Source organism: Mytilus edulis, chromosome 3 (assembly GCF_963676685.1).
Source record: "Mytilus edulis chromosome 3, xbMytEdul2.2, whole genome shotgun sequence".
Classification (NCBI taxonomy): Eukaryota; Metazoa; Mollusca; class Bivalvia; order Mytilida; family Mytilidae; genus Mytilus; species Mytilus edulis.
The window spans coordinates 68,913,967-68,941,360 of record NC_092346.1 but is presented as its reverse complement, the minus strand read 5'-3'; the positions used below and the strand labels follow the sequence as shown (position 1 = coordinate 68,941,360).

The 27,394-nt window shown below is 30.6% G+C and overlaps 1 protein-coding gene across 2 annotated transcripts; it reads left to right on the top strand.

The window, feature by feature from the left end:
• The first annotated feature begins 3,086 nt into the window (after positions 1-3,086).
• LOC139517248 (cap-specific mRNA (nucleoside-2'-O-)-methyltransferase 1-like) lies at positions 3,087-27,394 on the top strand. Of its 2 annotated transcripts, XR_011663121.1 has the most exons (23): positions 3,097-3,225; positions 4,272-4,423; positions 6,123-6,281; positions 6,652-6,744; positions 7,404-7,475; positions 7,894-7,988; positions 9,497-9,569; positions 10,244-10,436; positions 11,696-11,814; positions 12,835-12,931; positions 13,383-13,515; positions 14,909-15,094; positions 15,653-15,709; positions 16,211-16,268; positions 17,825-17,893; positions 18,871-19,011; positions 20,224-20,349; positions 21,349-21,440; positions 22,091-22,207; positions 22,750-22,868; positions 23,197-23,305; positions 24,126-25,780; positions 26,708-27,394. XR_011663121.1 is itself a non-coding variant. In XM_071308083.1 (22 exons), the coding sequence occupies exons 1-22, from the start codon at positions 3,213-3,215 to the stop codon at positions 24,262-24,264; spliced, it is 2,412 nt and encodes an 803-aa protein (XP_071164184.1). In that variant the 5' UTR covers positions 3,087-3,212; the 3' UTR covers positions 24,265-27,394. The 2 variants fall into 2 exon arrangements, 1 of the variants encoding a protein (XP_071164184.1); XM_071308083.1 differs by having other exon boundaries at positions 3,087-3,225; positions 24,126-27,394.

Genomic DNA, 27,394 nt, shown 5'->3' with positions numbered 1-27,394 from the left:
TTCTCAGCCTCATACAAGAAAAAAGTTTATATTTTTCTTTCATTGACAAATTATTGTATTTTTACAGGTGACAAAACATGTGAGAATATTTGTCATGTGATGTTTTAAAATTAAGTGTCCTTAACCTCAGACATAACGTCCAATACAATCTAAGTATGATGTATACAAGCTGAAGCCCCGCCTATCTTAATTACCATGCTTGAGCAAACACTGATACAAACAAAGCAAGCAAGCCAAACAAAGATTTGTCTTGCTAGCATTAATGTAAAAGCTGTAAGTGCATGGCTTCACTTGACAGCTTTGGTGTCAAACACACTGTTAATTAACACCAATTACCTTAGCTTTAGGTCGTAAATAAATTGCACCATTGGACAAACTGAACTAGAGTTACTTCCCCTTATTTGTCACCATTCAAAATTATTCCTTATATTTACGTTTTATGGGTGAAAAAGATTATATCATAAAAATATAAAATTCAAATACATATTGAAAAACAACTTTTCATTATTTTTATACCTTTATACAATTTTTTTTAAAAAGTTGAAAATTATTTTTTACATTTATATACTTCCTTTAAATGTATTACTATATTTTATCATAGTCTAATTTCCTTGTTAAATAAAAAATATTATGGCTAAAGGTTACATAGTCAATAGTCTCAAACATTTAAGAATTACATGAAATTCTAGTGTTTGATTATTGTAGTATTTGTTTCTCAAAAAGTAAAGCACATAAGACTGAGTTACACAAATTTATAAAAATCTTTAAAAGTGCAATGGAATAATATTTAATAAGATTTAAAATGACTTAACAAAGTGAACATGCATTGATGTTTTGGTATCTTTGGTATACATTATAAGAAAATGTACCATAAATACTGAAATTCAGCTCGAAAAAGTTCGTACGCGTTATGACCTGAGATTTGATTCTTCAATGCAGGTACCTGCATTTTCATCGTCACAGGTTGACAGGTATGAGTGATGGTAAGTTTTTTTAGGGCTTGGGTGTAAAAAGTAAAAACACAAAAATACTGAACTCCGAGGAAAATTCAAAAAGGAAAATCAAAAATCAAAAGGCAAAATCAAAAGTCCAAACACATCAAACGAATGGATAACAACTGTCATATTCCTGACTTGGTACAGACATTTTCTAATGTAGAAAATGGTGGATTGAACCTGGTTTTATAGCTAGCTAAACATCTCACTTGTATGACAGTCGCATCAAATTCCATTACATTGTCAACGATGCATGAACAAAACAAACATACTCAAAGAGTAAAAATGTCAAAAATAGGGGTACAACAGTCAATATTGTGTTATCATCTTAATGGCGTACCCAGGTGATCTCAAATGACGACTTACTTGGAGGTCGGTCTTGCATGTGTAGTCACTTCTACGATCATTTATGCGTGTGTTGAATGGTGATCAATGGCTGTTGTGTCTCGCCAACATACTGCATGCCACATCGACAATGAAGAATGTATACAACATTCTGGGTTTTGCTAGTTACATTGCAAAAATAGTGTACACAGACCAAGTGGAGTAAATATATATTATCTATTATACTATTAAGAATGGAAATAAGGTATGTATCAAAGAGACAACAACCCGACCAAAGAGCAGAAAACAGCCGAAGTCCACCAACGGGTCTTCAACACAGCGATAAAATCCCGCACCCAGAGACGTGCAATATATATATATATATATATATCATAATCTCGTGTGTATTTTAGTGTAGGCGCCATCTAATTAACTATTGAGAAGACCTCCGAAAACTGCCGACGGTCACATAACATGATATGAACAAAAACATAAATATAAATAGATAGTGATCGACCTCGTGCAATTGCATTTTCTATTTCTTTTTGATGTCATGTTATAGCTGAAAAAAATAAGTTAAATGATCGTGTTTACCTGTTTCTGAAGGAACTTTTGTGAATCGTATAAGCCAATCAAATTATTTACCTTTGTTTCATTTGAATGGTGACATTCTTTTCCTTGTAATAACTGAACACGCATAGTTCATGCGTAATCCACCTCTAACTAAGGTGTGTTATGATATTGTCATTATTGTATTTATTTATGTTGGCCTGATTTGTGTTGTGTGGCCTGATAGTTATTTACAGAATAATCTTAGAACTGTGCAGTTTAGAAATCTCTGGAACAATTACAGAATGATTGGAACTTTCCAGAATGATCCTAATAAAAGATGCGTTATATAAACTTCTACATTTTACTAGAAACTTCTGTCGTAACTTTCTAGGATGTTCCATTATAGACTGTTCTAGAATCTTCCATGACAACATGACAAATATATATATACAGACACTAAAGTTAAACTCTTACTCTTGGATTTGGACTTAGACATCGATAGACATTAATAATCATAGCATTTGGATTGACATTTTTATTCTGCAAACAACATCATACTGGATTGTGACCGTAATATTCAGATTGGATTCCGAAAGATATCCGGATACAGATAAAGATAAAAGATTGGACTCATATTTTGACAGTTAAGTTGACAGTAATATTTGTGTAATACTTCTTGTAAACTTTTGTATAATAAATATTGTTAAATTTTAGTATTGATTTGTGTCTTTTGTTGGCTACAATTTAAAGGTAATTTCTGGCCGTAACAGGTGTTTAATTGAATGTCACATGAATACGAATTTAATGAGGTCGAACTATTCACTCAGTTGCATACAGTTGCAAGTGAATAATTCATCATCGATGTTTCTTAACTTATTTTGACAAAAGCGAATTATTATTTCACTATTTCACTTTCATGAATGATTAAACAACAACAAAAAAATCACATATTTTAGAATTTGTATGTTTCTCGTAGCTAGTGCCCCTTTAAAGTACTGAACCGCCAAGGGTTCGTTGATAATTATAAATTATCTATGCAGAATCTATCTGGTGTGGGAAACATTTGTATAAAATTTGGCTTTTGTCTTAAAATTACATTTTTCAAATGTACATTCGAAGATGAAACATGAAATACTAGTATATCTTCTAATTAGTTTTAAAAGTGAATAGCCCCTTCTCCTCCGGTTACGGGCTGCGCCGGTTAGCTCCAATCAAGTTAGATTCTGTTCTTCTTTTTGGCGGTAACTTTGGTGTAGCTTCCGTTTAAAGTGAAAGTTAAAAATCTAAATTTACTTTCTTTTTTTTCAAATTTCGGAAAATGGTGTAATTTAATCTGACATCATGAATTTAGAAGGTAAAAAAGCAAACATAATCTTTTGCTTTCTCAAGCATTGCACTAGAAAAGTTGATATGGAAAATAATGAAAATTTTAATGACTTCGCACAGTTGTTATCCTGCACATGTCATGAAATTGATGAATTATCTGTTTACATGGTTTATCATAATCAATGAAAATAAAATTGACCTCGGCTGTAAGCATAGTTGTGATGTGAATTGATAAACCTACTGACAATACAGGAACATGATGATGTGGTATGATTGTTAATGAAACATTCAGACAACCCTCCACCAGAGACCAAATAACATAGACATAGCGCAAGTACAAATAATTATGGTCTTGCAAGTCTAATTCTGAGGAAGGCGTAACAGAAATAATTTAAAAAGCCTTGCAAGACGTCATAATTATGTGGACTAAGGCAGGTTTGTGATGTGAATTGTTAACCCTACTGACAATACAGGAACATGATGATGTGGTAAATGTATGATTGTTAATGAAACATTCAGACAACCCTCCACCAGAGACCAAATAACATGCATAATTTTGGTCTCCACATTGATTTTCAACAAAAGTATAGCAAATACTTGGAGACAGTCCTTAATGAATTCTAGCCACTTGGGCACCTGGTGAATATACAAATGTAATGTTTATATCTGCAATTTTTTGCCTTAGTGATGCAGTCACCTAAAACATACAACTCCTTATTTTTGTAGAAGTGTTATGTTTTTTAATTAACTGAAATAGAATTGAACCTTTATGAGATGTGAACATGATTTGGAAAAACAAGGCAGACACAAAATGATTCTTATATTATAATTAATGAAGTCATTTGGGCAATGCAGTTTAGAGGAATTTACTGTTTTAGCCTTTGCATATATCACATTTCTTTTTTTAAAGGATGTTATTATAAAAAGCAAACAATATACAATATTTTTTTTCAATTGTTTAATCTTATACATCATCATGATCATTGTACATTTAATTTGTTAGTAGTTTAAAAAGCAATGTCATTTTAATTTGATCTTGATGCAGATAATAATTGTTATCTGGTTTCTTGCTAGATTCTGATAGCGATAGTGATAGTGACAATGAAAAACTTCAAGTCTATGATGGAGGCCATGGGGATGACATTGGTGCTGGAGAGCCAGCAGTCAAGAAGGCCAAGACATCCAGTCAATTGGATGGGTATAGTGATTTTGCCAAACGGATGATGGTATGAAAAATGCTACCGGTTTAAATCATCAAAATAAAGATTGAAGGAATTTTTCAAGTCAAGTCCTTGTTATTCTATGTCTTTAATGATAGAAAACTCCTGTCTTCTTTCCCTTCATTGTGACATCAACAATTCAGAATTATCACCAGATTTGTACTTACATACATTTAAGAAACACAATTGTGCGTTTATGCAGTTGTAAACTTGAATTCTACTGGCTGCCTTGCCATCTGCTAAATAACCATGTTCACCGTACACAACCCAATCAAATTGTCCCAATAGAAGAAACCTTCTTACAAAACATGTGCCTGTAGGCAATCAGAAATCGCGTTGTAATATGTTGACCTTTAACCTGAAATCATGTGTGCTATAAAAAGAACAAAGTAAGGTACACGCTGTCTTGTGATAACCTTCGTGTATTGCCCTACATAAGGCCAGTTGACCTGTTAGCCTGTCCGCTTGTGGAAATTTCCACTGGTTGACATCTATACATGCATGACGCAATCAATGGCTTTATCAATCTAGAGAAATTCAAATGACATATATTTATTATACATCTCTGTATTATATTATACAAACTTAACATTTTTTGAAGTCCAAATGGAGTATTTGGTGATAAATATATTGAGGTATACATTTTTCTTCTGTCAGCTTCGTCAATAGAAGGACAATGCTCGACGTCTCCTAATCCCATGCGTTTAAGTTCTGCCATTCCGCTTTAAAGTTTTCTCTGGAAGTGCTAAAACTTTCATCATTCACAATGTCAATTTTTTTATTGTATGGTGGAGCCTTTAAATATCTATTCAATGAGTATCTCAAGCATTGCAGTGAATTTGTTTTATAACGATTTCCATCAGCTTTACGCACATCCATATAAAAATGACCCAACACTTCATCTAGTTTTAAGGTGTTATACTGTTCAAATCCAGGATCCATTTTCTTTACTTTTAAATACTTCCTGAAAATAGTGGCTGCTGCTATGATCTGCTTTATTGTTTTGTCAGCACTCATTTTCAAACGTTTTTGTTCAATTTCTTCATCACTAGTATCAACAAATCGTTTTTTACCAGACTCCATCTTTAGTTGGCATAAAAACACATGAACTATGCACTACATGGAAAATCAATAGATCATCAGGTTACACAATACACATTAAGAGTGAGGTCAGAGGGCGGAGTTAACATGTTACTATTGTGTAGTGAAATCTAGGACACTTGTGTATTAAACGTTTCATTAATTATATACCTAATACGGTTAGCATAACCGCACAAAAATGTTATCATGCTTTGACCCAACAAGCATGATTATTTAGACGGAGTCGAAAAATTGTTGAACGGTTCAATAATTTTCGACACCGTCTAAATAACCATGTTAGTTGGGTCAAAGTATGATAACTTATAATAGTGACACATTTTTAAAGTTATATGCTGCTGCCATATTTTTCACTTCATAACCGACAGAGAAGGAAAAATTGACAATTATACGATATGTTTGCGTAAAATCGGGCACAGAAGAGTAAGTTTATGATATATATATACATTGGTTCAAGAATTGTATAAACATTATTTTTCACCAGTCACTCGTTTCATATGACTATAAGTTGACAGAAATAAAATTTATTCATGTTTTTATTGTTTTCTCAATTGTATTTAAAGAATTTTCTTTGTTTATGATTTTTGTATCTGTATAAAACATATAGGCAAAGATGGGTCATCAAAAAGGTTCAGGTTTGGGAAAGCAAGGCCAAGGTATTGTAGACATCATAGAGGCATCCAAGCAAAGAGGACGTAGAGGCTTAGGATTGACACTAAAAGGTTTAGAACCAGCTGATATTGATTGGGATTTTGAACAAGAAAAGGTAAGATTTATTCCATGTGAAATTTTATTAGTAAAAAATCTTAATCTTGACATGAAATTAAAACTGAAGTGGTGGTCTAGACTTCCTGTTTTGGCAAGCAATATACTAGGAATTAATTTATGTCTATTTTGTTAATTTTGTTATTGTTATCTTAAAGTCTGAAATTTAGAAACAAGCAGAAATATAAGTTAGCAGACATCAATTTCACTCTGTCAAAAAAAAAAAAAAAGGTGAAAACAAAGTTGTTCTCAAAATATTAATTGTCTGGTCATTATTTTTGTTTAGTGTGTTTATTTTTCCATTGTTCTAAAGTATTAAAAATTCTACAAAATGGTGAAAACTATTTTCTTATTTTTCTTATTCATATCAGATAGTACAAGCAGAGACAGTAGAGTGGATACCCACTTGTACAGAGGAGACACCATCCATAGAAACTTTAAGAAGTTGGAAAAAGATAGGAAATGTAGGCACTTGTCCAATTTATTTACACAATGATTATTCCTCTGAGGTTAAATGTTACAACTTCTTATCTTATAAGTGTTAACTGTTTTTTTATTTAAAAAAGTGCTGTATTGCAATACATCAGAATTTTCTTGAATTGCCCATTTAAGTAAAACACAAGATCGTCAAATGCCAATTTTAAGGACTAATCAATCTGAATTTTCATCTTTACAAAACGAAATTGTAGAAAAATGAGTTTGTTTATGTAGACAGCACAATGTAGAAGTGTCATATTTATTAAAATGCAGCCCAAAAAGTAAATATATGTACTGATTAAAATTAATCCTCTCATTATTGAGGTTGTTTATGATATCAACTGTAACAAGTCATTTTTTTTGCCTGTAATAAAGAAGCCAATTCTACCAAAAAGGTTGCTTTAAATAGTCTCATTATCTTATCCATAGATATATTTGTGTGCAGTACATTATATTTGTAGAACATCTCTGTGCAATTTAATGGCCTTTCAATTCTATGTAGATCCCTTTTATATACTATTTAAAATGTCATATTATTCCAAATGAAAAAGGTTTGGACAAAAGAAATTACAAGAAATATATGTTTTAAATATTTTTCAATCAGAAAAGGATAAATATTCATGATACATGATAACTTTTATTTCAGAAAAAGAGAACAATAGGTGATGAGACCCAATTTTGTGATGAGAAGATTTTACAGATGGTTCTTAGTAGTAAGGTAACAGATATTCTTAACTTTGAAGAATTTTTATACCCCACCTTTTATAGGAGAGGGCAATTTATTTTATATCTGTGCATCTTTCCAATATTCTGTCTGCCTGTCCGTCTGCAATAAGGGCTACACAAACAAAAAACTCTCCAGTACTATGAGCATTAAGTAAACTTAATATTTTAGGTTAATTGTAATATTTACACAAAAGAATAAAACATTTTCAGAGCTAATGTTTATGATTGCAAGTTATGTACTAGATATGCACATTATATTTTCAAGAAAGTTTGGAACCATTTTGAGGTAAAATATTTTTTGCTCAAATCATAACTTTGAGAACAAGATTTAATGAACAGTTTAAGCATACCTAACACAAATCAGATCTATCAGATTAGCTATACAAGTTAAATGATTGCCTATATTTTAGAGTATATTTGATAACTTGGAACCAGAAGAAATGAGAAGAGCTAGAACCAGATCAAATCCATATGAAACAATAAGAGGTGCATTTTTCCTGAACAGGTATATCTTCTAATTTCTTAGCCAGATCTTCTAAAGGAAATCCTTATTGATTCAGGTTTGTACACCATTAGGGTGACTTGATGGGCTCTCTTGGAGGCTGATGGCAACAGCTGTTTTTTGTGGAATAAATCTTTAACCATTTAAAAAAGAGATACTTTAAATATGTTGTTGAAGAGATAGGCAAAAGACACACAAAGTACATTCAAACTCATTAAATATGTTATTACTGATGACAAACTACAGGTCAAGTTCAATATTGACAATTTTCAAATGATCAGAATATAGCACTTTTTGTTGTAAACAAGTATGATAACTTGAGAAATGTTTAACCAATGCTTTTCAGATTTTGATATTTTTTTGATGGAGTCAAAACTGAGATCAAGTTTGATATTGACAGATTTCTGTTTTGCCATGCAGGAGTTATATCCCTTTCATTAAATGTAATAAAAACTGGGTAAACTGTTGACAGTCTTTTGTTTACATGTGTAGTTTATTTGCCTAGGGATGTAAAATAGCACTAGACAAACAGCTTGAGATAGTATTTCTTAATATACCAGACTATCAATGTTTGTAACTCAACACTAGAGGGGTAAATGCGGGAGAAAGGAATAGGTTCAGAAAGTCCTCTTTTTGGCCCCAAAATATAGCAGTTTTACAAAATTGTGAAAATGTAATCTTTTAGCTATTTACTGGAAAGTAGAATGCTTCTGCTACATAAATATGGGCTGTTTTTGACAATACAATGCACATATATGGGGTACTAACACCATTAGGTCATGCTATAAGTACTGAAATCTTCACAATTTTAGCATTTTAGTAAAATTTTAGATGGTTTCCGTCTTAAATGGAAGTTGCCGCATTGGTGTTTATTCATAATATTGAAATGTAAGTTGTATTTGATAATAATACATAACATATATAAAGATTGAGTATGAACACGGATGCGGCCACTTTCATTTTTGACAAAAAACATTTGAAAAATGATGTTTCTTGGCATATTTGATAGATTTTTCATATCTAAGCTTGAACCGGAGTGTTTTTAATGACTAAATCATTTAAAATCTTTCACATAAACTAATTAAAATTTTGTTAGATGAACCTGAAATTTGAGGCCAGAATCGGCCTTTACCGGACTTACTCCTTTTGTCTTTTCAATTTTGCATAGTATGAAATCCCCTGTAAAAATTATAGCTACTTTTATAATAGCAAATACTCATAACAGTTACATAAATGTGGTACCATTATAGTAAAACAGTCAGATTTTTAAGATTGTCCTGTGCATATAGTTCAATGACAAAAATCTTAATTTCTATATCTCCGTCAAGTAATAATGATTACTGAGCAAGAATTCTCTTGAAATTCATGGGCAGAATAAAAAAAAAAAAGGAGCAATAACAAAAATTGATAGTGTTTATGTGGTGAACTTCTGACTGGGAGCACATATGTATTTTGAATAATATTTGATATCAGTTTTTCAATGTCAAATAAAAACTTCTATTATTTTTTAGAGCAGCTATGAAGATGGCTAACATGGATGCCATATTAGACTTTATGTTTACAAAACCCTTAGATGTTGATGGAGTAAGTCAGTTTTATCATTGTGTTGATTTATTTTCTTCATTGAAAATTGTGGCTTTTGAAATGAGGGAATAATATAAAATATACAGTGTTTATGATAGTGAATTGACTTTATAAAATCTGGTAACTTGAAAGAGCAAATTCTATTTTTCTGTCCCCGCCATTGCTGACGGGACACTTAGTTTTACCCTTATCAGTATGCCAAAGTTGGTGTTCTTTCCCTAACTTTAGTTTGCCTCAACCAAATGTAATGAATCTTAAAAACAATTCTGATGAACACTTATTTCACAAAACACAAATCAAATTTGAATTTGAATGGTATCACTTTTACCTCTCTAGAGTTATGCCCCGTTACACATGAAAAAAAAGGGCTGATTTTTTTTTGTTTCTGTTCACTAATTTTATTTTGCCTCAACCAAATGTTACGTATATTACCAGAAAACTCTGATCAGGTACAAATTTGGGTAGAGTCACTTTTAATGCTCTTGAATTATTGTCTCTTTATAATATTATATGCAAGCGGGGACATTGTTCACATTTATTTTAAATGATAGTAGTGCAGATTTTTTTAGCTGCTCCAGTCTTTGTAAAAGTACTTTCTTTATGCACATTGACTATTATACAGATTTAATATACATGAAGATAAAATAGAAACATGTGCTATTTAATTGTTTTAGAAACCATTGATGAATCCTTCAGAACTGTTATATTTTTCTGATATTTGTGCTGGTCCTGGTGGGTTCAGTGAATATGTACTTTGGAGGAGTAAAGCTGAAGCAAAAGGATTTGGGATGACATTGAGAGGACCATGTGACTTTAAACTGGAGGATTTCTTTGCAGGTCCTGCAGAAATGTTTGAACCATATTATGGTAAGGACTTAGTATTTCTGAAAGAGGCCAGATTTGTTAAAATGATTAACATGTAGATGTTGTTGAACCAAATGCAATAAAATAATACCCCATGCAACAAATTTGCATAGGGTTTAATGATATTATTTTGTTCTGACATTTTATTTCGATCTATGAATTTGACTCTCCCTCTGGTATCTTTCACCCCTCTTCTATATGTCTTTCAGTCTCTTAGTCTTGTTCCTGTAATCATAACTCCTCTGAAACAACTCAAAAGAATTTCATGAAACTTTGTATAAACCTAGGACATATTGAGTAAATATGCATATCCAAAATGAATTTTTATCAGTTCACTTTTGTAGGAGTTATGAGTCTCTCTCACTGAATATGGTGAGATTTTATTTGCCCAGTTACAATGTTGGCACAGAGAGTGCTCTCAAAGGCTGTTTTAATTTTGATTGAATAGAGCGTTGATATATAAGTGTGAAAAGAATATAATAAAGTTAAAACAAGGAATTATTTGAATCTGGAATAATTTTGAATTCTGGAAAATTGATGAGAAATTGATGATGAAAACTAACCCAACTAAATAGGGTTAGCCATGCACGCATGGCTAAGGGGGGTTAGTTAGTTCATACTGAAATGATAGTGAAAGTAAAATTAACATTAGCCATGCGCGCATGGCTAACCCTATTTAGTTGGGTTAGTTTTTATCATAAATTTCTCATCAATTTTCCAGAATTCAAAATTATTCCAGATTCAAATAATTCCTTGTTTTAAGTTTTTTTCTCTGCTGAGACCACCATAAATTCAATCTTACCTGTGCCTACTCCCTACTGAAAAGTGTCCAATTTGCAGTAAAAACTGATTTTTATTAAAGAACTACAAATTTAGAGAAACATAATTTGTGATGGGAAGTCAAAGATATTCTTTTCCAAATTGATTTCCTGTGTCAAAAATATCAATACCGCCAACATTTTGAAATGGCTACCAATATAAAAGAAAATTCCTAGTGCTTATATTTTAACTTAACTTGAAACTAATATAGAATATTTTGTGAATTATTTCCTCGTGTCCAAAGCTATGAAAGTCGATGTATCCTTGAAATGTACATCATTGTTTTAATCAGTATAATTTTTTTGTTTTTGTGCCTCATGCAAAAAGGTGAAGCGGGACTTCCCAACAAGTAAGCAAAACAAGTTTTATTAATGTTTTTAAATTCTAAAATATTTAAAAAAAAAATGTTGGTAAAAGTTATACTGAATTGTTATAACTTACAGGAGTGGGAGGTGCAGAAGGAGATGGTGACATATTTAACCCAGATAATCAAGCAGCTTTTATACAATTTGTTAAAGAAAATACAGATGGAAAGGGTGTACATTTTGTAATGGCAGACGGGGTAAGAATAAGGTTAACAATGGTTATCTTGTCAATACAGAAAAAAAATGGGTCGCTGTAAATTTGTAAGCTTATTTCTCTTTGGTCATTATGAAATATTTTTATGATGTGTTGTTACTGAGAAATCATTATTTTTATTCAAATATTGATACTATTTAACCAGATGTGAAATAGACAACTTTCGAGTTTGATGCATTTCCGTCAAAAACTTTGGTTTTAGTGAACATCATGCGTGCGTTTAGGGGCGTCCTCACTTCCTTTCCAATGTTGAGCGAGTGGTTGGAAAACTTTAAAGCTATATTGCACGAATTATTCGTCAAATTGAATTCTCATAATTGTCTTTCAGCACTGCTGTCATTAGGGAATTATGATTAAGTACCTACAGAACAAATATTATTTCTAGTTTATCCTGCACAATGACAATCACTAAGACGCTTGGTGACGTTTATAGTGCAGGAATACAGGCAATCCCCTCTATCAGGTAAATGACTTCATAAAGGTGTGCATAATGGACAAGTTTTCTCCAGTGACGGACAAACTTGAAAGTGGTCTATTGTACAATTAAATTTTAATGCAATTGTATCACTGGCAAAATTTATATTGACATTTATAGAATAGCTAATCGAAGAATTCAAATAGAGAAAAATATTCAAGGAGTGACCGAACAACACATTAATTCACGAATGTGCGTAGCGCATGAGTTAATTATCAGTGTTGTTCGGTCACGAGTTGAATATTTTTCGATATTTGAATTCTTTAATTAGTTATTCTTTTTATTACATTGGCAAATGGCTTTTTTAAAAGAAATTGATGTAAAACATGTAAGGAACTATATCTTTTTTCTACGCATTCACAATTTGTTTTGATCCGCCGTTATCAATGTCTTGACAACGCCTATTGTTGTATGATGTTAGAGAGTGAAATAACCCGTTTATTTCAGATGTGAAATTATCGGTTTTTATTTGATTGGGAAATCAATTTAATTTATTGCAACCAATGTAATAATATTTGTTAATTACAGGGATTTTCAGTGGAGGGACAAGAGAATATTCAAGAAATTTTATCAAAGCAGTTGTATCTTTGCCAGTTTTTGGTTGCCATTTCTATTTTAAGGACAGGTAGGTATAACATAGGCCAGACAAACATAATTATCAATTAATGATAATCATTGCATTGTTTTGTGAAATGAGAGATAAAAGTAGATTTGCAATAGTGAAAAATTTACAAAAATGTTTAATGAGACAGGAAATCAACAAGAAAAATAAATAAATTTACCACAATTTATTGAATAAATGTTAATATAGCAGACACCTTGCCTATTTCAGAAATACAACATAACCTAGTAAATATTCAGAACTAGCATTTTTTTGTGGCAGATCTGTCTCTTTGTGTATTCAGACACAAACAACAAGATAGATCATTGTGAACGGCATTGTTTACAAAACACAATGACAATACAGGTAAATAGAACTAAATTCCACTATTGAACTAAAATTGGATGATTATTCTCCTTTGTGAGGTAGTAGGAAGACTGTTACATTGTTTATTGATACACAACTTTTTTTTCAGGTGGTCATTTTGTTTGCAAGCTGTTTGATTTATTCACACCATTTAGCATAGGTCTTTGTTACTTAATGTACAGAATATTTAACAAAATCTCCATTATAAAACCTGTAACCAGTAGACCAGCCAATTCTGAAAGGTAAATGATCACACTTAATTTATCATTATCTTAAAGAAAAGTTCATTCAGCATATGATTACAGTGATCACTAAATGTATTCCATTACTAAATTCAATACCTAAATATATCTATAATAAAGTTTCCTTGTAAACAGTATCAAAGATATCATGAAAGAACATTCAAGCCCTCAAATATTGTATCAACTGTGAGATATCAATACTTTATCATATGTTTAGTTGTAAATACAGTAGTTTTGCATATGTGATAAATAGCCTGCTGTTTAATCCATATCGCGCAACTTTGATGCGCACCCTTTATCGCATACCCTTTATCACACCCCTACCCTTTATCACACCCCTACTTTTTTTTTTTTTTTTTTTTTTTTTTACATAAAGTCAGTTATGGTTTTTTTTTTGCTTAAGAAAAATTTTCCTCAAAATAGGTTAATTTTTTGAATGACGTCATTGTTTGGTATGTAACGTCACGAACGTCGAGTTTTCACATTGTATGTGACGTCACGAACGTCAAGTTTTCATATTTTTTGGCACACTAAATGCAACTATGAAAAATACAAAACACACAAATTAATACAATAATAAACAAAATATTTTTAAAACAACAGCACGCAAATTGTAAGGTAACCCAGGTGCTTCGGATAAGTAATTGAGCAGTTCTTTTAAGGCCTTTGAAACAAGACAAAAGTAGAACTGAAAATAACGGTAACCCAGTGCTATGGATCAGAAAACAGTTCATATATAATATAATACTCTTCTGTTGAAATATATGATAAAGCGTATAATACATGGCAAAATCCGTATCACATGCCGTATCACCCTCGACCAATATCATCCCTCGGGCCTAAAGGCCCTTGGGCTGATATTGATGTCTCGGGATGATACGACATATGATACGGATTTTGCCATGTATTATTCTCTATGTAAACCAACTTATTACTGTGGATACATGATTTTGCGTTTAGCCCTTTCTAGCCCATATGCGGCAAATTTAATTTTGCGTTCTCAAATTAACTTGATGTAGTTTAGTAAGGAAAAATTCAAGTTTTACATATTCCTGAAGATTTATATTCGCGATATTTATCTATTCGTGAAAGTCGTGAAAAAATACATCGCTGGCGAATATTAGTTGGTTAACTGTACCTTCAACATGTGGTGCTGGATTGGAAATATCGTAAAGATTAGTTCTTAACCAATCTTTCCTCTCAATTACTACATGTTAGTCAAGATATGAGACAGCAATTTATTTGTGGTATCATTTCTTTGAAGTTGAACGGGATAGATGCAGTCAACATAGTCACCAAACTTTGCAGCATTACTTTATTATAATTTATAGGTTTTTATAATAACTTTATGTAGGATTTATAAATACTAATGGTTTTTGTAACTTTCTTTCAGATATATAGTGTGTAAAAATTTATCAAGTGATATGGACACTGTTAGACAATATTTCCATGAGATAAATCTTGAGTTGAATAAACTTTTAGTGTCAACATCTTCACAGGATATCAATGAGATAGTGCCTTATGATATATTAGAAGAAAGTGAACAGTTCTTTACATACATGTTTAATTCTAACAATACGTAAGTCTTATTTGTAGTTTAGTTAACTGATGTTTATTAATCTTGTGTAAAAGGTATCATAGAACTTTAGTATAGTATATGTATCTTTACAAAGATAAGATATGGAAACTCACAAGAGGAACTTGGAGAAAATTCTATGAAAAGAATTAAATAAATTTTAGAGTATTTGAAAAAATTTACATGTGATAGTCCAGTTTTACCTACTACATATTCTTGTCTTTGAAAAGCCAGGAACCTTATCAGTGGTTGACTTTGTCTTATCTTAATATTTTTTGATTGGATAATTTAGAGTTGACAAAAGATATTTTATAGTTTCAGTTAATTTGATGGGCAACCATTTAAGACTCAGGCGTTTTAGACTTACATATTTTATATCCCTCTTTTAATATTGAAGAAGGTATGTTGACCTCTAGTTGTCTTTAGTTATTATTAGTTTTGTTGGGTTTCTGTTTCATTAATATTTACCCCACATCCCATTTTTATTTTAATTTTTATTTAAATCATCTTGCCCTTTCTTGAAAAAAGATGTTTAATTACAAAAGATTTTTTTCCCTTCAGGTTAGGAAAGATGCAGATTGCTGGATTAAAGAAAATTCAAGCATTTACTCAAAATACGTAAGTAATTTTCATTCTGTTATACAATTTATAATAAAAGCACAAGAATTTATATCATAAATATTTATTTACCAATTTGTTGTTTTTTTTTATGTATAAAATACTCTGTTTTTTTTTTAATATCATTGTGAACAATAAAAGTCATTGAATAAAACACAGGAGTACAGGAGACAGAACTATCAAGAAGAAATCCCTGTGAAAATGGAGCTCTTAAACTATTGTTATATTGTTTGTTGATATGACATAACAGGCCTTCTCTCTAACTGGTCTTAATTTTGCACCATTTGAAAAACAAACATTGTTAATTCATTCAGTTGTTATCCGTGTCATAGAATAATCCTTTTGTGACTTAAAAAAAACACTGCAAAACACCTCATTCCATGTAATGGTTGATCAACCACAAACTTGTATGTAAATCAATTTTAACTATATTGAAAATGTTTTCTTTGTGAAATATTGTATACTACATACATTATATGGTATTTATTCATTTATAATTAGAGAGTTATATGAAGGCAGACAATCAGAAACTAGAAGTGAATGTCTTGTAAAGTGGCAGGTGAGAATTTTATTAGTTCACTTCCAAAAATTCTAAGAGATTTGATTTCTATTTCCCATTGAGAGCCTATTTTTTACATGTAGGAATATCTTGTTTTCAACTAAACTAATATCTAATGACAAAATATTTAATGCATTTTTCTTTCCCTAATTTTGTTTCCATTGATAATTGTTGGTGTGTCTTTATAGGTCCTATTTTTGTGAACATAAAAAAATCAGAGAGCCAATTAAGTATAAATCACCAGTTTTTATACGCCCGTCGTCTTTTAGACGGGACGTATTATGGTATACCGTTGTCCGTCCGTCCGTCCGTCCGTCGTCCACACTTCGGACAATAACTCAAAAACACTTTCACCAATTTCCATGAAACTTAAGTGAATTGTTTATATCTATTGACGTAAGCTCCCTTTCGTTTTTTTTTAATTTCAGATTTTAAATTTTGGATTTATGGGGCTTTATTCATAAAAAAGGGGGGATTTTCAACACTTCGGACAATAACTCAAAAAGGCTTTCACCAATGTCCATGAAACTTTGGTGAATTGTTTATATCTATTGATGTAAGTTCCCTTTCAATTTTTACAAATTTCAGATTTTAAGTTTTGGATTTATGGGGCTTTATTCATAAAAAAAAGGGGGATTTTCAACACTTCGGACAATAACTCAAAAAGGCTTTCACCAATGTCCATGAAACTTTGGTGAATTGTTTATATCTATTGATGTAAGCTCCCTTTAAATTTTTATAAATTTCAGATTTTAAGTTTTTGGATTTATGGGGCTTTATTCATAAAAAAAGGGGGATTTTCAACACTTCGGACAATAACTCAAAAAGGCTTTCACCAATGTCCATGAAACTTTGGTGAATTGTTTATATCTATTGATGTAAGCTCCCTTTCAATTTTTATAAATTTCAGATTTTAAGTTTTGGATTTATGGGGCTTTATTCATAAAAAAAAGGGGGATTTTCAACACTTCGGACAATAACTCAAAAAGGCTTTCACCAATGTCCATGAAACTTTGGTGAATTGTTTATATCTATTGATGTAAGCTCCCTTTCAATTTTTATAAATTTCAGATTTTACATTTCCGTGTTATGAATTTTTATGCTTAAAAAAGGGGGGATTTTCCAATTTTGGGACAATAACTAACACTTTCACAAAATTTTATGCAACTTTGATAAATTGTTTATATCTATTGACATAAGCTCCCTTTCCATTTTTATAAATTTTAGATTTTACGTTTTCTTAAGTAATGAATTTTTATACTTAAAAAGGGGGATTTTATGAAACTTTGGTGAATATATTAATGTAACATCCCTTTTGATTTGTATATATATTTCTAGTTGATCATATAAATTCATTTAAAGCAAAAAAGACAAGTTAAAAGAGCAACGGGCGTATCATGCGCTAAAGCGCAGCCCTTTATTGTCATAGGTGATGAGTGATGTTTTAAAAACATTTCACAATGGAAAAGTATATTTTATTTTAAAACAATAATTTTCATTGTACTCTATGTACGACCCCCTAATTCTTGACATTTGATGATTATTTTGATTCATAGGTACCAGATGAAGTGAGAACAGCTCCATCTAAACAACCACCAGGAAATGCATTTTTAGATTTAATTGAGGTGAGTTCATTTGACTTGAACAGTCCTTTTTCCAGCATTTACTGAAAATATTCATTTGTTGTCTCCCTTTATTTGAGTTTAGGATGAATTTAAACATTACCTATGCACAAAGAGATACATAATAATTATGATGAAAAAAAACATAATTCTGAGGCTTGTAAGGTGTTTTTTTCCCCATATTTATATGAAACAAGAACTATCTTTAAAAAAGATATCCGACTATTTAAATTTGAGGATATGTTTTAAAACTATCATTTCGATAACCTTCAGAAGCACAAAGATACCCTTTAAAAAACGTTTTCTCTGTGTTTAGTATTCTCGGTCCTCATATCTTTCTGTTTACATTACCAAAACCCTGCGGAAATATCACATGGGTAGGTACGTTCTAAAAGTCATGTACGTTCGTACAATAAAGTTTACATTAAAAATTATATAATTGTCCTGAATAAACAGCTGTCACGGATGCAAAGAGCTATTGGAGAAACAATGATTTTAATAAAAATATAAATCTTTGGAAGATCTAGATCAAATATTTTTAGTTTTTCACTTGCTTTCCATCACGATATAATTAACGAGACGTTTTTTCAAACACAACCAAATCACCCACCATGACAGCATTTTGTCCAATCACAGAAAGGATTTTCGAGCATAGTTAATCGTCCTTAAGTTCAAAGGGCACAAACCGAAACTATACCGACTACATTGGAAAAAGTTGAATAACAATCTACATGAAATTGGATGGAGAAAAATTAAGTACACTTTCTATGAAAAAACCTTTAACCCCTCTAGGATAAGGGAAAAAATTTATGTTACAATAAACAAATGATAAATGATCAGGAAAAAAATGTAAAATAGACAAAATTTGAAAAACGAGAAAATATAAAATGCTATATTTGAAATCTCCTGCAGTAGTAATTTTCAGTTCATATTAAGTACTTTTGAGATTGACTTCAGTAATGATTTTGCTTATACTTCAGACAGAAAATACAGACTACATTACAAGTGATATAGACAAACTTTCACCAACAGATCTACATAATATTAAAAGTCCATTTGATTATCGCTGTTATGTGATAGGGAATGTTGAGAGGAAGCGATTGTATATGTTAGGCTGTGGAGTAAGTATATGATTTAGAATACAATTATATATTTTCTTTATCCTTCATGGTACTTCTGTGATATGAGAAGCATTTCATTGAACTGATTCTTTTGTTAAATTTCTTTATTTTTGTTCAAACTTTATTTCATATTTTGGCTTTTCAGATATCTTAATGCTATTACAGGATACTCTAAGAATCCTCTTTAATCTAATTTTATCTTATTAACCCTTATAATCCCCAATGATGCCTTGAAATCAATTTAGGCGGATGATGGCCATGTGCAATTTATATAATGTCATAGAGATGCTCAATCCAGTTCCATCTGGTAGAGAAGGTGTTAAAGAAAACCGACACTGAAAAAGTTCTTATCTGGTATTTCGAGTTTCCTGTAGCTGATCTTCATATAATCTTAAGACTTAGATAAACTTTATATAATTGATTGGGCTGAGAAATAGCAGTTTGTTTCTTTCAGAGAAATTGTGTGAAGATAAAACAACAAAGAAGATGTTAGATAATATGTGGGTTTATCCATTGATATCTGGTGATTGCTTGCTTGGTAGAAATTAATTGATAACCTGTCCTTATTTTTGTTTTAAAAATGCAATTGTACTGTAAAAGAAATTTTGTGCAGAGTTTGAAGTTGTTTAATCACTTCTTGAAAAAATAAATCCTTATATCTGAAATTTAAGGATAGGGAGAAGTTAAACCTTGATAGAATTATTTTTCACTTGTAATTTGATAAATGTATATTCTCTAATTCTTTGTCAATTTATCCCTTTATGCCCCTTTTGTGTAAAAAAAATTAATCAACATGTGGTTTGTTTGATCTCAGTTCTTCATTGGTAAAAATCTGATTATGACATCGAATTTTCTCGCTTTCCTCTAATTTTCCTATTGTGACGGCATGAAAAAAGGCGACCATGTCTGATGACGTCACATAGAAAGAACACATCTTTTTTTCCAGATCATTCAAAAAGAAGGAATAAATTTGCCTGCATATTGTTTGAAAATCATTAGAGAAACAGATTCCACCACCAAATATTGTGTAATACGATATTTATCCACTCTAAACAGTTAGATTTTAAAAAATTTAAATGCTTGGCGAGCTCACGTTTTGAATTTGAAAATTTAACTGTCTCAAGTGAATAAATATCAATTCACAGTCAATGCAGTGGTAGAATCTATAATATTCTGTATTTTTTTTATTAATTAATTTACTTTATATTTCAGAGGTCACATGTGTATAAGTGGGATGGTCGAGGTAAATGGAAGAAACTAGATGAGGACAATATACATGTGGAATTACCAGCTAAAACTTTAATTGAAGTGGAGTTTGTTCAGGAGCTAAAAGGAGAGGTATAATTAAAACAATTAACAATTGTTTTTATTTTTTCTAAGCTCAAATGATTATAGTCATCAAACAAATCATAAAACTTCATTTACTCAGTATTTAACTTTTGATTGTGTTACACATATATATGATCTATAAATGCAATGAAAGTAGAAGCATTCTGTATTTCATACAGTTTATAACATGTATAAGTCTTATTTACTCATTAGATTTCACTTATATTTTTATGCCCCATTTATGGGCATTAATTTTTCTGGTCTGTGCCTCCGTCTGTTTGTTTGTATGTTCTTCTGTCCATTCTTTCGTACGTTCGTTTTTCCATCTGTCTGTCCTGCTTCAGGTTAAAGTTTTTGGTTGAGGTAGTTTTTGATGAAGTTGAAGTCCAATCAACTTGAAACTTAGTACACATGTTCCCTATGATATGATCTTTCTAATTTTAATGCCAAATTAGAGTTTGTAACACAGATTCAAGGTCCATTGAACATAGAAAATGATAGTGTGGATTGGGCTTCTGTGTACTATTGACACATTTTGGTTTTTAGTAAGTAAATATCCATTGTGTTTAGTTAAGAAATGTTTGGTTACATATATATAAGACAGCCTTTAGGGCCAAGGGATATGTGTAATGTAAGTTGTTGTCTTGATTCACTGACAACATATAGGTAAACACAAAAAGAGGGTAATATTTTCCTGTTTGCAGTCATACAAAATACCAGTTCACAAACGACGTTGTGTGTGGTTATTATTTTTTATTACAATTTTCATTGATGTTATTTTATAAAGACTTTGAAATTTTAAGATGCTTTCTGATAATATCTGAAGATCTACATCCTTTATATGGTGTTGAAAGCAAAATTTATGTTTGAATTCTTTTTTAATGTGATTTTTTTATTATGAATATTGAAAACAAAACCAATTAGATTTATATGCTTCATGTTGATTCTTAATGATTACACAAAATATATGATGTAGTATAAGAAGATTGATTGTTTTATTGTATATAGGGTATGGGACAGAAAAGGTTGATGACAGTACATGTTTTAGATGCTTTATTTTTATATGGTAATGATGTTAGAAAACTTCACTTTACTGACAGGTTAGTAATTATTTGGCTACAACCAATATCACAGAATTCATGACATAGGGATGTTAATCCTACATAAGTATTAGCTCTTTGCTTAAAGCTTGATATTCTATAGACTCAGATTTCCTTTAAAATATTAGTTCCAATTGAAAGAAATACTATAGTATTATTTTGACTGGAAGAAGTGATAAGTAATTGTTCTTAACGGAATAAGGAGTAATTATATTTGCTCCAATAGGATCAGTGATAATCATTAAGTATTTTGTGATCAGGTCTCTTTTTAGTATACTTTAAGCAATATCTCACCTATATTTGTTGTATGGATTGATTGTAAGTTGTACATGTTGGTCTTACATGGTTCATCTTAGGCAGATCTTATTTATGCTATATGGACCTTGTCAACTTTTCTTCATGTTTCATCAGAATTAGTCAACATTGTTGTCAAATACTTTAAATAGACATGTTATTTATGACATTTTCTTAAGTTCATGTTTTTTTGCTGTGATATTTTGTATTCACCACTTGGAGCTTTTATTTATACAACAACCAAAGATCAGTCATCTTTTTTTTTTAAAGTTCTCGAATAAATTTTCATTTACATAAAATAGTTCAATTTAGACTATGTATTATTATTTTTGATGTGGTTAATGTCATTTTAATAGGATGGAGAAATTGAAAAAGTTTGTAAAGTCAGTGACAAAGAAGACCAGACCAAATTTGACACCTATTATTGCTCCTAATGTATACAGGTTAGAGCAGATAGGACAGATATTTGAAAGGTAAGATTTGTGACTTTTGAAGTAAAATTTGTTCCACTACTTAACCAAAAAGATCAGGTTATTCTAGTTTTAGTTTATTTAAGAAGTAAGAACATTTCTGGAGCATTAATCTTACATTTTTTTTTGTTTACAACATTAGTTTCAAGCTGATATTCCTCAATCCTACCTGAAGTAGGCATTTTCACTATTTCAGGTGTTAGATTTTGAGAATTCAAGAACCGAAAATTTCCTTTGTTTTTAAATGATTTAGTCGTAAGCTATTAAAATTAATTCATACTCCATAGGTTTGAATATTTGGAAATGGTCCAAACATTGCAGTATTTTGCAAGTGACTGTTGTATTGATGTATAACATATTTGACATTTCTTTTTCATTATAACCTTGCTCTTGAATATATTTGAGAGAAATGAGAGAAGTAAGCTTCAGATAGGAAATTATTGTTTTTAATTTTGCAATTGCATTTTAAATTGACAATCTCCTAATCATAAAATGAATATGTATGTATTCATAAAATTTACCAAAACATAATTGCAATATTTTAGATTAGAATTTAAAAGAGTGAAAGGTTCAGGCCAACCTCGTTTGTGTTATTTTCCACCAGCGAGGCCTGATGAAAGGTGTTTCCTTCCTACTGGTGTTTGTATTATGAAGACTGTCAAAGGTAGGATTAACCTAAAGAAAAATACAGATTTATATTGTACTTATGTTAAAATATTAACATTAACAAGCAAATTTAAGAAGATTTGTTTTGTAATGGAAATTGATAAAACATTCTTTTTAAGAAATACATAGTAATGTTATACTGTAAATTCAGAAATTATTGTGAGTATATATTATTTTTATTTTGTAATTTTAGAATAAAATATGATTTTAATTTTTGCCATATTGAGAATATACAAAAACTTAAAATGCAAGTTTAAATTATTGTGATTATAACCATGTTGCATTTTTCACAGTAATACACACATTGCAATAATTTTCTATTTTAGAACCCTGGACAATTGCCTTGAGTAAATCTGCAAATAGGAAATATTTTTACAACATGTCATCCAGGTCATCTACATTTGAAGCACCTCCAGATAGTGTAGCATCCGCTAGGTTAGTATTAAAGTTACCTTTTATCTGTCATTTGAAAATAACACCTGCAATAATTCAGTCATCTTTCGTTTGAATTCAGCATAGACAGAAAACTTGTATTTAGTAGTGCTTATGGTAGCATGTTTGCCTCGAAGTGTGAATGGTCATTGATTTGATCTATGGCAAGTAAAATTGGACGTAAAAGTTTGTTTTTGATGCTTTTCTCCTCTTAGCACCAGACATTTAGGAGTAAGAGCAAAGACTGATTGCCACATAGCAAGAATTACATGTCATGGCAGGGTGACTGACATCTCTTCCTGCAAACTGTAACCCTGTGAACTAGTATGATAAAAAAACTGGCTCAGCTTGTTGGTCAAATACAAATCAGAGTTCATACTTACTCTGGATAATTGGTTCTTATATAGATAAGAAGATGTATGTAATATTTGCCACTGAACATGAACAACCCATCCATCCATCCATGTTACTACTTGACAGAAAAGAATCAAACTTCGATGGATGAGGTAGTATGTAGACCACAATGATAATTTGATGGTTTCGGTAAGTTTTAAACAGCTGATGATTAACCACAGTTAAATTATCAGCAAATACTGGTACTCTTATAACTTCTGATTTGAAAAATAAAAACAGCTCTCTGGAACTAGCATACACACCTCTCGTAGCTATACATATATTGATTGACTACAGAAACAAAACACATGTAAGTGATACAAAATAGCTGTTCAAATGATATACACAAAAAGAGACAACAAATTCAGTCAGTTTCTGATGGTTTTCAGGTTTTACAGTATACTTTATAAAATTTATTTATTTCTTGCAGAGAATGTAAACTGAACAGTTATAGATGGGACTTTGAAATGGGAGTCAAGATTCATCCAAATCAAACATTTGAACCAGACAATAATAAAATTTCATTGACTGACATGTTAAGCCACATACAGAAAATAATGCCACATTGAAATTCTCTGACAGAAGTTATTTGAAATTCAGTTTGATCGTATGAAGGGTGAAGACATATTTATTTGTAATGCGAGAATACCCAACGTGTTCAATGTTTGTATTTTAAAGTTCTGAATACTGTAGTTATGGTCATGGACTTATCAAGGTCAAACTGTTTTGCTGACCTTTACCATGAGTTCCTGTCCATAGAATGAGGGTACTACTAAACGGCACTTTGATTTTTTTTTTATATCTTATGAACAGATGCTCACAGTTTGAAAAATCAAATTCAATGCAGGAAACCATAGGTCCATAAATAGCTGCATTTACCAAAAGACATATTTGCATGCTCTGACCATCAGAAAGTGTTAATAATAGTTATCCTTCATTTAATAATCAAGTCATTTGTTTTATTTAATCATGCATTGGTATTGTTTTCTGAAGCATAACAATTTTCATTCATACTCATATCATGTATATCATATTATGTAATATAGTTTTTTTTTCTCATCATAAGCATACTTTTTAATTTTTTACATTTTTTCACCAGTATAAGAAAATTACACATCCTCTTGGAATCACTGCATCCGTCCTTTTATTTTTATGTTCATTTATCTGGCAGTTTGACACTTTGTCCCACAAATATTTTTGTCACACAGAAAGTTTGCAACAGAATGAATACATGAAAAAAGTTTAATATTCAGCCATACAAAAAGGCATAATGCTAATAATTGTACATGAATTGGCTGTGATGTAATTTTCTTTCTCTAGATACCCCCTTTTCCTTTGCTCTCTCCAATGCAAACAGTCAAGTACTGTGAAATCAGAAATTATAGCAATGATTTATTAATGGGATACTGACATGGCATGACCAACCAAAATTAATTATTGTGATATCAGGAAAAATTGCAGGCATGATACAGATATATGTATCAAATATTAGCATGCTATTGTTTATTATTGCCAATCTTTAATAGTCACAGTTTTCGCGTAAATGAAACCTGTAAATAATTTCTGAATATACATTACCAGTTTCATTCCATGCAGTTACCTTGAAAAGGGTTATAATTTCATTGATTGTTGATATACATTGTAAATGTGATAAATTAAAGCTCCATCAAATCTGCACTTTGACCAACCATCAATGCATGCTGTCACAGTTCAATGTATTAATACAAGTTTAATTGGTATTAAAAATCAAGTGACTTTTTTAACCTTTATTTACAAAGTCAGCCAGAACCAGATTTGACAAGAAAAAACAAGACAAAGTTTTACCTCTCCATGAACAAAAAATTATAGTATATTTATAGCAAATGAAAGGGTTATGTGGTGAACCTATATCAGATTCAAGTTGCGTTTCATTGTCAATAAGGGGGCCTCTGTGGCTCTAAGAAGTCTTAACTACTGTTTTACTAGCCAGTTAACCTGTCAACTGATAAAAGTCAGCAACTTCCATAGAAAAGGATATATCCTGTAGTTAGAAATTAGTTAAATATCATGAGCAAATACTACAAAATTTAAGGATAGATAAAAAAAGTCATATAAATTAGCATATTAATCTATTGTAATAAAAATTCATAATATCTAATAAAATTTGTAGATTTAGTTAACAAGGTCCTTATATTTGGATAAAGTAACATTTGTTTATAGTGGAAAGTTGTTTTAACTTAAATAAGCTACAATTAAAAAATTGCTTGCTAGTCCCTCTCTGTGATTATCTTTAGATAACTCTGGTTCATTTCCCAATCAATCTATCATGAAGGGAAGATAAATAATGCAAACGTCAATCATAGTCTTTTTCAAAAATGATGAACCATTCTTTATATTGGTATGTAATCATTTTAAACGTTTCAAATTTATGAATATATATTCGTACATCAATGTTTTTGATACACCAATAACAAAAACTGAAATATATTGAATTGATACATTTTGTAACTATTCAAATTTATATCTAAAATAATGAACCTGTTAAAGGGAGACACTACTCGCATAACTTTTTGGAATTGGCACATAATACAACGGAATGTCACTCTTGCATACAAATGGCACATCAATATAATTAATTAAATGTGCAATCGCGCTCCACTTTCAATGATGATTCTAAATTATGAATATAACCAAAAGTTGTTAATCTATAGATAGTAAAGACTAATGAAATCTAACCCACTGTTTAAATATTTCTTTGCATTTTTTTAAAACTTCCTCAGTAAAATGCTTGAGCCACTTGACTTTCATAGCTCATAATTAACGTTTTTACACAATATTTAAATAAAGTAGCTAAAGATAATTCGCTTCTCAAAGTGTAAGACGCAATTAAAATCGTATGCTTGCACCATCTTACCCAAAAACAGATTTAATTAAGTTCTGAACATTTCGATATTTCTTCGTTAAAACCTGTTTTAAACAAATCACAAGTATGTGTTAAGATCCGACTAAATACCCATATCCAGATATCGTCAGGTAAATTTGCTATATAAATATAAAACAATTGTTGACTTTTGTTAGGAGTTGATACATTGGTTTAAATCATCATGGTCAATAATTGTATAATATTTGATAAAACTTGCATGTTGTGATTAGATGAAATAATTAGATTAATTGTTGAATATGATTTATGTTTTTAGATAAAATGACTATCCAGTATAAAAAAAAAACATATTTCATGCATGAAAACACTTCTAACTTTCAAACATTGATGGTAAAATGATATGTTATTTACTGATAAAGGGTGTCTGAAATAAAATGATATGGAAATCCAGAGTCTATGTGCATTAATATTTGATAATTTTTAGTTTGATGGTGAATTAATAAGTTGCAGAGATTTGGTTGTCTGACAAAGCAAGAATTTATCTAGACCCTGAATAAATCAAAAAATGATTAGGGATAGCAGTTAAATCTAGTTTTAGAATATGTGCAAGTTTGTTCACCCTTTGCTCTGAATGACATCTAAAGTAATGACATGTGGTAGAAAAGACAAATTAAAATTTACAGTGTATTCATAGTGTTAAGCATTATTTACACTTATATGAATATAATGCATTCATGAATCTTCAATCAAAAAACATTAATGTAATGACCCTACAGTTTTGTTACTTGTTTTGTTGTTGTAATGGCTTTTAAGATTAGAAAAAATAAACCAATTGATTT

Excerpts from the sequence above, each read along its gene's own strand:
- LOC139517248 (XM_071308083.1), top strand. Across the intron at positions 15,710-16,210 it reads CAAGCATTTACTCAAAATAC|AGAGTTATATGAAGGCAGAC; the intron begins GTAAGTAATTTT and ends ATTTATAATTAG. Across the intron at positions 22,208-22,749 it reads ATAGGACAGATATTTGAAAG|ATTAGAATTTAAAAGAGTGA; the intron begins GTAAGATTTGTG and ends GCAATATTTTAG.